The sequence below is a fragment of the Trachemys scripta genome, chromosome 12, assembly GCF_013100865.1.
Source record: "Trachemys scripta elegans isolate TJP31775 chromosome 12, CAS_Tse_1.0, whole genome shotgun sequence".
NCBI classification, from domain to species: Eukaryota; Metazoa; Chordata; order Testudines; family Emydidae; genus Trachemys; species Trachemys scripta.
In genome coordinates this window covers 412528-423693 of record NC_048309.1, presented here as the reverse complement: position 1 = coordinate 423693, position 11166 = coordinate 412528, and the positions used below count along the sequence as shown (strand labels likewise).

At 56.1% G+C, this 11166-nt stretch overlaps 1 protein-coding gene across 1 annotated transcript in view; it reads right to left on the bottom strand.

Annotated features, from left to right (window-relative positions):
- The window catches only part of CDH22 (cadherin 22), a 162892-nt gene that overhangs the window by 96455 nt on the left and 55271 nt on the right, over nt 1-11166 (bottom strand). The window contains exon 3 of the mRNA XM_034787414.1: nt 8877-9171. Coding sequence (XP_034643305.1) covers nt 8877-9171 — 295 coding nt within the window. The remainder of the gene's footprint in view (nt 1-8876; nt 9172-11166) is intronic.

Sequence of the window (11166 nt, the reverse complement as noted above, 5' to 3'; positions counted from 1 at the left end):
CCCGCCCCGAGCACCCAGCGCCTGCTCCCTGCCCATCTCAGCAATGCAGCCCCCCTCCCACTCCCCACCCCGAGGGCCCAGCGCCCGCTCCCTGTCCTGCCTTGCTGCAGAATTTCATCTCGCAGTCTCAGCGACATAATCACAGCTCTGTGCAGAAAAGGCCCATGCTACCTGATTGGCCTCCCTTTTCTACCTAGCCAAGACCTCCCATACCAGCCCCAGGAACCATCCGTCCCAAGCGGGAGATTCCTGGGACCGACCTACCGCAGGGTCTCAGCTGCCGGCCCTGCCTGCGGTGACGGCTGCCCTTCCAGGGCACTGTGCATCATCCTGAGTGGCAGCACCGCAGTCACAGCTGGACAGGGAAGAAGGGAGATGAAATCTAATGTCCTGATTCAGGGAGCAGAAGGGAGCTTCGGCCAGGAGCAGGGCTGGCACTGGCCCAACAGAGCTGTGAGGTGCTCAGGTGTATGGGAGAAAGAGACAGAGACTGGCAGAGACACACTGAGAGCATCTTCTGCATCACAGCTCACCAACAGTCCTGGCACCTAATGAGAAAGAAAGCAAGCAAGCAAGCCAGCCTCTGTAACGGTGGCGACAAAGTGCCCCTTCCCTGGCAGGGACCGCCATGGTCCACCCCTCTTGGCTAGTCTCAAGGCCTGCTGCTCAACTCCACGGTCCCATGAACAACGGGCATGGCAGGCACTTCATGGCTGCCCCTAGTCTTTCCCCACACTGCATCCATTCACAAGCTACAATTCTGGCCCCAAATAACAGCCAAGGCCTCTGGCTCTCCACTCCGGTCACACAGGCGTGTACCAGGGCAGAGGGTCGGCGCAGGCGGGGTCTGGCCCCTTTAACCGCTCGCAGAGCTGCACTTTGGTTTTCCATGTGAAATTCTTTGGTCAGCCCCAGACCAGCTGTGGATTATTCGCACTCTCTAAGACAGAGAGGGAGACTGTGCCCGGGCGGCAGAATTTACTGGGCAGAGCTGCCCGCAGACGTGGCACTCGCAGGGCCCAGGCCTGGGCACAGCAGCAGCAGCAGCCACCACCAAGATTTTTTAAATGATAAAATTTTCAAGGTTCCCTCTTGTTCCAACAGGTGAAGCGGCTAGTGCCTCCCAGGAGCAAGTGGGCGGCATGTCCGGGAAGGAAATAAACCCCAATGCTGAAAGATTATCGGAGCAGAAACAAGCCTTCTGCATCCCCAAGAATGGCCTGTTTTGGTAGAATGCTGAGCCCGGCCCAGAGGGAATTTCACTGCAGACTCAGAGCTCTCGCTCCTGTGGCCACACGCAGGCAGGAACTAACCCAGCTGCAGATGGAGCTCGCAAAAAAGTGACTAATGAAATGCTACAAAACAGAGCAGCCTATGGAGGACACTTAGACAAAGAAGTCTACAGGACAGGTCCATGGGGGTGGGGGACAGCCTCCAGACAGGCATGGGGCCCGGGGGCACACAGATAAGCACAGCGCCCTGGGGCACTGGGCATGCAGACAGGCACAGAAGAGGGGAAAGTTTGCCTCAAAGCAGCATGGGAGCAGGGAGCCCCATGAACATGCCCCTGCCCCAGGAGCAGAGAGCACTCAGGACACTCACTCTCTGAAAAGGATTCCAGAGTCTGCAGTGTGTCCCCAGCCCAGAGATCCCAGCGCCGAGCTAGGGTCTGTGTCCACTCTGCTCCAGCGTGCGGAGCCTGGCTCCTGGTCGCTCCCAGCCCAAGAGCTTCCAGACAAGCTCCAATGTTCTGAGCACTTTCTATTAAACATTCAGAGCCGCCTGTAAACACTGATTGCACCCTGAACAAATCCCTTTTCTCCGCTTCCAGTGGGGAGATTAAACAATTTCTCTTGGCAATAATCACTTCTGCAGCCAGCTGACTTTGGGCTAAAGGCAGGGCCTGACCCCAAGCTTTGTCTGCACAGCCAAATCGTCTCTAATCTGGCCTGATGAGACTTGCTGCTACCCAGGGAAACGGGGGAGGGAAACATGGTCCCTGAGTAACAGGATGCCTATTTCACCAGGATCTTTTTGCCATGGGCTGATCCTGCAAGGTGCCACGCACATGTGCACAGCCTCTGATGATGCCAGGATTGGGCCCTTGGACTCTGACTCTGTGGGATTTGTCTTTGGCCTGGGGGCAGCAGGCAGCTGTTAATCGGCCCTAGGGGAGCTTGGAAAGGGAGCCCAAAACTCAGCTGATTTTATCATTTGCTAATATCAGGGAATTCCCATGGTTCCCAGACACCTGGCTGGTTCCCCACAGGGTCTGTCCTGCCTTCTCAGCACACCCCAGGCCTCTTCACCAGGGATTTGCCTCTGCCCAAAGTGCAGAGCTGCACCTGCAGTAGGGCCTTGCTCCCAGGCTGGGGCTAGAGCTGCTGAGGGCTTTGAGTCAGTGCAGAACGGCCCTTCCATCCCGTTCTCGAGAGCATCTCAGCAAAAAGGTTCTCTGTGAGAGGCAGAGCATGGCAGTGGGACTGCTGCAGGGTCTGCTGGCTGGTCCCCAGGGCACTGGAGACTGGTCAGGAATGGGATCCATTCATGCTTACCCCTGGTGTGCAGGTCTCAGCCCCTTGTCCGAGATGGCAGGGAAAGCAGCAGAAGTGGCTTCATAAGTAACTAGGCTCCACACCGTGCCTTCTGCCTTACCCTCCCCTGCCCATGATGTGATGATTGCAGCCGCTGCCCACCCCAACGAGGCGCAGACACTGGGGCCTGCCAGCCTGCAGCATTCCCTCCAATTTTTTTCATCTATGTGCAGAATGAATTTTGTTATGTACGCCATACTGAGGTAATGTGCGGATGTGCACCACCAGTAGAAACAAAAAACCTAGATATAATATTTATTTTTTAAAAGTTACTATAGGGATAATTACTCCAGCTAGGGCAAGTTGGGCATTTTAGAACTCACTACTCAAAGAATTAAAAGTAAATGTAAGAGAGAAATCAAAATTTTGAAATGCACAGACCAATCAAAAAACTAAAACACCACACTTTGAAAGAAGTATCAAGTAACAACAACAATAATACAAGTATGTGTTGGGAGGTGAGTGTGAAAGACAGAGTGAGTGTGTGTGTATGTGAGACAGAAACACAGTGTGTGACTTTGTGTGTGTGACTCTGTGTGTGAGTGACAGAGACAGAGTGTGTGTGTGAGACTGTGTGTGTGTGTGTGTGTGTGTGTGTGTGTGTGCGCGTGACAGAGAGTAACACGCGCTGCCCCCATAAGTACGCTGCCCTTTTAAGTAGATCGGCACTCAGCAGTCTGAAGCCTGTGTATTCAGACACAGCAACAGCTGCCAGCAAGCTCTCTCCGTCCTGAGCCCTGTCATGTGTGTCCCCTCTTCCACTCTGTGGAGATGGGGTACAGGGGTGGGGGACACCCTGACATCAGTGTGCACACACACAGAGCAAGCAGGAGGTCCTGGGAGCAGCTGGCCAGGGGCTTCAAGGCAGAGGGCAGGAGCAGTGGGGGGAGGGATACCTGAAGTGCACGGCACTTGATAGCCTGCTGGGTGGCCGCCCGGCCTCGCAGCTTAGAGGGAACTTAGGCTCCAAGCAGAGACAGCAAGTGGCCCTGTTCAGAGCTGCAAGAGCTCAGCGCACCCTTAGCAGCAGCAGCCTCAGCACTCACCCAGCTACGCAGAATCTTCCCTGAAAAGACCCTATATCCCCTGCCCCTGGGTGCTTGCAGGACCTTGAGCACAATGCCAGCCAGAGCCCAACGGATAAGTTCTGTGCCCCATCCCCTCTAGCCCCAACCCAGCTCCCTGCAGAAGTCCCTGGCTGCCCCACACAGCTGCACTCTAAACTCCCAAGCAGTGTGGCATGGTGGAAACTCAGAGGGCCTTGGCCTGGTGGATGAATCCTTGCAGCTCCCCATGTCTCAGGCACCCCAGTGAAATGGCTAGATAAGAAGCTAGTGGCTTGCAAAGAGTCAGCTCCCTCTGGAAAGCCCCTGCTGCCCGGTGCCTGTGGCCAGTCCTGGGGTGCTGGGTGAGACTGTAAGGTAATTTCCACCTGCGACGGCAGCACAGTGTCCCAACACCCTGTACCCAGCACTGGCCAAGACACTTCACATATGCCTGGAGGGAGCCCTGGGTCCAGAGTTGTACAGCCTGGTTCCCGCGGCTGAGCTCCAGGGAGCTTCTGATTCAGGAGGAGAAACTCCCTCTCCTCTGCCCTTTATGCATCTCAACCCCTACTGCCACCAGACTCCCCTTCTCCCAGCCCAGGGTCCGTCTGGCACATTCTCTTCGGCAGCTGGCGCCTTTCCCAGCCTCCCAGCCCGTCACATCTCTGCTGCCTGATCCTGGGCCGAGAGCAGAGCTGGCTTTGTGTAACCGCCCTCAGCTCCTCAGAAATAGTTTGCTTAAATCTCCATTGTTTGCAATTCCCGTAGATGCTGGGAAATCAGACGCCTTTCCCTCCCAATCAGTCCTCTTCCTTTAGGCAAATACTGTCCCTTGATCTGCTCCCAGGGTTGCAGGAGCCCATCTGACCATGTTTGCTTAACTGCTTTCTGTGCACCAGGAACATGCCCCGTCCCTGGGGAGCTCTAGGTCGGGGCTGCAGCTGGGGACCTGGCAGGGAGCTGCCCAGGCTTTCTGCAGGTCACATGACAGCGTGAGAATTTCTCGGCTGGTCGATCCTGTCTTGGCCGGCAGGAGGACCCGGTAAGAGCACAGGTAGGGCAGGGCAGGCTGGAAAAGGAGCTGTCGATGATCCCGCACCTTTCGGCTGGCTGAGGGAGCAAAGGCTAGGAAATCTTGCCAAATGACAGCCCTGGTCGCCAAGTTGCAGGGCCCCTCCATAACAGTTGGGTCCTGGACCTTTCCAGAGCAGTGATGGATGGATGGATGGATGGGTCCCAGGGGTAAACCCCTGCCACTGGGGCCTGAGCAGAGACCGTCAAACTCATTCCATGCAGCACCTCCGGGCTTTAACCCAGATCCTGGTACCAGAGACAAGGGCACATTCCCCTGAGCAGCGCAGTATGCCCCCAGCATTCCCTGCCCTCCGGTGCTCCCTGATGGCCTATGCTCAGAAGCGAGGGCGGAGGCTGCTGCTCGGGGAGGATATATTGCACGTATGGATCGCCTGAACTTTAATGAAAAACCTCCTCAGAAGTTGACTCTCAGATCTGTGGGCGACTGATTCCCCACCCGCCTGGGCGCTGGGCGAAGCAGGTCCTATGCACTGACTCCGGGCGCAGCGTTCAGTTAACAGCCGATCCGCTGCCCAGGATCTCAGCCACGCCTGGCACACAAAGCAAGGCCCCTGCCCACACGAGGGGCCAGCCAGCTGCTCTGTCAGCTGGACTTGGCCTGGCCAGGGTACGGGCCACACTGAGGCTTGGGGCCTTTTACATACAGTCTGTGGTGCCATCGTCACTGTCCCATTACGTGCCAGGTCCAGTGCAGTACCCAACGCTCCATACACACGGGCCCCGCCCGTGCAGTGCCTGGGCTGAGCTCCCCCGCATATAAACACCACCCCATGCAGTGCCCAGGCAGAGCTGCCCCCCACTCCAGTTACCCGGCCCCCCATGCAGTGCCCAGGCAGAGCTGCCCCCCACTCCAGTTACCCAGCCCCCCATGCAGTGCCTGGGCAGAGCTGCCCCCCACTCCAGTTACCTGGCCCCCCATGCAGTGCCCAGGCAGAGCCGCCCCCCACCTCACCCCCCCCCCCAGTGCAGTGCCCCGAGTGAAGCTGCTTCCCAGTGTCACTGGCTCGGCAGAAGCAGGACCCAACACTGTTGCCGGTGGTGTAGCACGCAGGACGGTTGTCTCTCCAGCACCTGAGCCCTGTGTACAGCTCTCGGAAGGAAGCCGGGGTGCTGGATGGCCTGGGGCCTCGGGGCATTGTCAGCAGCACTCTGTGGGTGTCTGGATGGACTCTCCAGATCTCTGCCCCAGCTGCTGCCGGGGACTTTGTGCAGCTGCGCTGGCCGCCTCTGCCGCACAGGGAGCTCTCCCCTCTCCTGGTTGCTGGGGGTCAGCTGGGACATAAGGCCAACCCTGCTGCAGCCCAGCTCTGTTCTGCTCTCCAGCGCACGGTGGCGGCAGGCGAGGAGGAAGCATCTGCCCTGACATTTCAGAGTTTTGGCCTTGGGCCCCAGAGTGGTTTCCCCACAGTCTTTGCTTCCCTTTGGGGCTGGCCAGGCTGCTGGAGGCCCCACTGTGAAGGGGGAGCCACGAGGAAGCCAGCTCACACTCACTAATTTGGGGCTGCCTTGGGTCGGCAGGACAGAGGCTGTCGGTCAGCGCTGGCTCCTGGCTGTCAGGTCCCCGCCTCTGGAGCGACACGGCAGAGGCACATCCAACGTTGCGCCAAACACTTCTCTTTACTTTTCACTTCTGAGGATTTTAATTTGCAGGAATCGCCTCCTTTCATGTTCTGAAACCGAGTTTCTTTCTCCCTCTGATCTCCAATTTTGCACAGACACTGTCTCCTTTGATACGTCTTGTTCACATCAGCCTGTGATCAGGCAGCTCCGTAATTGTTAGTGATTTTCAAAGCACGGGGCTCCTGGTCTAACATGCAGAGTTGAGAATTCCGCCCTTTTTAAACATTGCTCAGGCAAACTACGTTAATTTCATTGCCTCCCCCTTTTGGGAAGGGGGGGGTGCGTCTCCCCCTCGCTGCCTGCATCCTGCCTGCCATTTGTCCAGGAGCCCTGGTCTGTGACTGATGGCGTTCTTGGCCAAAGGAGTAGAGCGTTCCTGACAAGGGCTGAAACCGCATGTCAGGAGGAATTCAGTCAGCAGCAGCCCCTCTGGTGTAATGATTTCTGCACATCTGTACATGTGCTGGAGGCCATCACAGGGCTCTGAATGAGCAGAGCATCCAGGAAACACAGCAAGAGACTGACCCTCCGGCTTCCTGCCAGGCCCTAAGGAGAGCCCTTCCCTTACTGCACTTAACTCCTTGGGCGCTCACAGGAACAGGCCTGGGCCCCTTTCCAGGGCACTGCCTGTCACACTCCCAGATGGGAAAACCAGCTATCTGTCCTCCTGCTGGAGCCGGACCTGTGCCACATGATCCCTGTGCTGCCAGCCTCCTCGGGGACTCTTCCCGCTCTCCTGCCTTCTCCTCAGTTCTGCTCACTGCTGGTCCTCTCGCTTTCTCCTTCCTTTGCACCTGTCACTCTCCCCTTTTCATCCCCTGCGGCTGTTACCATTTGATGTCGGGCTGACTCTGTCTTTTGCCTTGAGGCGCCTTTGGAGAGCAGTGATTTGCAGTGCCACTGCCTGGGATACCTCCCCTCTCGCAGCCTGCCCACCTCAGTCAATCCATGCCCCTGGTCCGACGCAGACAGGGAGCAGCACGACACCCAGAAACAGGGAAAAGGGTGAATGGATTCTGGGGCTCAGCAGAATGCACTACCAGCATGAAGTAGGGACAAAGGGCAGATGCCCTGCTGCTGCCCCATTGCACATCCCCGCCCCCACCTTACATCCAACACTCAGTAAAGCACAATAACCGCCTGCCCAGTGCGACCCTATCCTGCCCTCTCCCCAGTGTGGCTAGCACGCTCTGGGAAACCTCCCCGCACAGACCCTGCTCTGGTGCACGGCATTCCAGACCCGACCACGTGCTACACAGGAGCGGAGGCAGTGTGATGTGTGAGGTGCTAGCCCTCACTTAGGAACGAGAGGGATGAGTTTACACGTCTGAGCCAATCAGCTGAAGTTTTCTCCCATTACGGAACAATTGTACTTAGTTCAACCCCACTGCCAGCCTCTGCTCAGCGGGCGCTTGTGACCGGAGCTGCTGGGAGAGGGGCTGCAGGGCAGGGCTGTGGGGTGGGTAGGAATGGAAGAGGATGGGGGCTTGGATGAGGACTGATATGCGGTAGCAGAGCTAGGGGAGGGGTGCCAGGGCAGCACAGATAGAGCGGGGGGTGCTGCAGGTCCAGCAGGCCAGGACCAGCATGGCTGGGGGATGGGACTTGGCACTGCAACAGCAGGGGGGCTGCAGATCAGGACTGTGTGGGGAGCCCAGAATGGAAAGGCAGGAGGACCATGGGTTGGGACTGAGGGACATGAACAGACCAACACAGGAGAAATTTGCACTAGTGAACATTCAGGTTGTTCTCCAAGGGGCGGCTCAGCTCGTTCTGAGCTACCTCTTCCTTTCTGGCTGGGCTTGAAACTTTGCTAACACTGTTAAAAAAAGTGTGAGTGTTGTGACCGTGTACGTCACGGTTCCCAATTCAAAAGGAATTCTAGTAATACGGCCCCTGATCTTGGGACGAGAACCAATCAAACCTCTGAGTGTTAACTGGGAATTTTTAAGTAATCAATATAATTAATAGACCAGGCAACAGCAGCCAGGCACTGACAGATGGGGGAGGTGGAATCTCAGGGGTGGGGAGAGCTGGGAGCGTAGGTGCCGCAGACACAGCTAGAGGCAAGGAGACATGGCAAGAAATATCAGTCTCAGTATGATCCTAACCAGCAGCAGACCCTGCCTCGAGCAAGGCCTAGGGCCTCCTCCCCAGCACCTGAGAGCAGCAGAGACCGGCATGTGTGGAGGAAAGCTGGGGTAGAACTGGGGAAACCTCAGACGGGGAAGCGGGGGAATTGGCACCCAGTTCAGCCCACTCCCATTGCACAGGCTCATGGGGAGCCCACGTGCTTCTCCAGCTGGCCATCAGCACTGAGGATTTACTCAAATGTTTCCCTAAACTGCCTTATTTATTCCCCCCCTTGGCTCCAGTCGTGGCTGGAATCCCTGGATTTATGACAAGTGATTCTGTGCTGGACAAGACTCTAGTTTGACAGCTCAGGGTAATGGATGGGAGCAGGGGCTGCCAGCTCCTTGCCCCCATCACCTTGTGCTCAGCGCGGGTGCAGGACACCTACCTATGGGGGACAGCTCGGCCACACTGCCAATGTAGGGCCCCTCCAGGAAACGGGGCTCACTGTCGTTGATGTCCTGCACCTTGATGATGAACTCAGACTCAGGCTCCAGCAGCTGGTTGGTCTGGCGGTTCCGGGCCTGTGCTCGCAGCGTGTAGAACGTCTTCTGCTCCCGGTCCAGGCGCTCGGTGGCATGGATGTCGCCTGTGACCTCATCAATGAGGAAGATGGTTCCTGCGCCCTCCCCGGAGATGGTGTACTTGATGGACCCGTCCCCCTCATCCGAGTCCGAGTGGATCTGCAGAGGAAGGACAGAGGGCGAGGGTTGGTGCTGAGAGAGAGCAACTGAACTGGCTGGAGCCACAGCTGCCACTCTTGCTGTGAGAGCCAAGTCAGTGAGAAGCCCCCCGGCAAGAGAGGAGCAGTAGCTGGGCCCATGGAGTGGGAGGGGCTAGAGCAGGGCTCTGGGGTGGGGAGGGCAGGCAAAGCAAGGGCCCGGTGGCTGCATGGTTTTCACTGCCAAGAGTTAGTTCAGATCAGCCTGTCCCTCAGGGAAGGGAACAGCAAGCAATGCGCTTGTCCTGGGCTGGGACCCGGAAGACCTGGGTTCAATTCCTGGCTCTGCCACTGCTTTGCTGTGTGACCTTGGGTCTGTCACCAGATCTCTGCCCCGCTCCCTTCTAACACAGAACTGAGAGAATAATTCTGTGCAGCTCAGACCCCCACGTCACACGGGCCAGAGCAGCCCCCAAAGACAGAGTGATTGACAGTACAGGAGACACAACTGGAACAAAGCCACCCCAAAGCGTGTGAGGCTCAGACGCTGGGCAGCATCGAGTAACTGCATGCAGCACTGTGATGTGTGTAAACACCAGCTCACTGCCCTTCCAAACCCAAGCCAGCTGCCCCACTACTCTGGTGTGCATGCTCTGGCTCTCGATACCAGCGGCTGCCAGCCCTTCCACACGGTGACAGCTTCATGCCCACCCAGCATTCTGGCAGGGATATGAGCACTGAATTCAGCACCAGAAACAGCCCCCCAGGAAAGCAGCTTGTGTAGCCAACTATTTCCTCTTCGTTTTCTAATTAAGATGCTATTTGGAATGAGGGAGCGAAAGGGTAAACAGCAGCTCCCTTTGCCCTGCAGCCGCCTGGAATCCAGGCCAGGCGTCCGGAGATAATTTTATTGGTGGCATTAAACTGAGTTATGAGGTTTTTACAATCCAGCCACTTATGAGAAATCTATTAACAGTAACTGGACAGGCAGAATGCATCTCCGAGGAGAGCAGCACGGGCATTAATTGGGGCAATCCATAATGGACAGGCCCCCAGAAAGGTTTCATCAGATGCATTCATTTACTCCTCACAATTTCTGCTGAGAATCAGCAAAGTTGCCAAAAAAAGAGCTGTCCATTAATCGGCTAATGAAATATGAAAATGTTTATGGGCCATTCAATCTTCCAAACTGCAGTTCTATAATCCACCTTAAAGACATACAGTTCCACCAGCAAGAATTTATACCAGGACCTGCCTCTTTTTATGATACCTTCATTATATTTATCTTGTTAGATACAATTTATATATTTATTTATTTTGTGAGTAAGATGCCCACACATTGGACAATTCAATGTACTTTACATGCTATTCATATATTATCGTCTATGTCAAATTGCCACAGAGAGTCCTGTGGCACCTTTAAGATTAACAGAGGTGCCACAGGACTCTCTGTTGCTTTTTACAGATCCAGACTAACACGGCTCCCCTCTGATATATGTCAAATACACACTCCCACCCTGCCTTGCCAGGAAATACACCCACCTGCCCAGCATTGCCTGGGAAATACACCTGCCCAAACCACATCACAGGAAATACACCCACCTGCCTGGTATCACCTAGGAATTACCCCTGCGTGACTGGCAATACCTGGAAAATACACCCCTGCCAAGCCAACAACTACACCTGTTTTCTCAACTATCCCTAGGAAACACCCATTCAAGACACACAACCAGACACCCCTTTGCGGCTGGGTGCCCTAGCAGCAGGGTTCTGGCCCCACGTCCCCTCTCAGGCCCCTGATGGCTCCATGTCAGGTTTGCTTGACTCAGTAACACCGACCCATCCTTGGGGCTGGTTCATTACAAAAGTCTTGTGCAAACAGTCCCTAACAGAACTCCCCAGACAGCCCACTGATCACTCCAGTGCACATGGTCCTTACAATCCCATGACAGCCAGTCCATCCATGTAGCACATACCACACTCCAGCACCTTCCACCCCACCCGGGGTCTTCGTTGG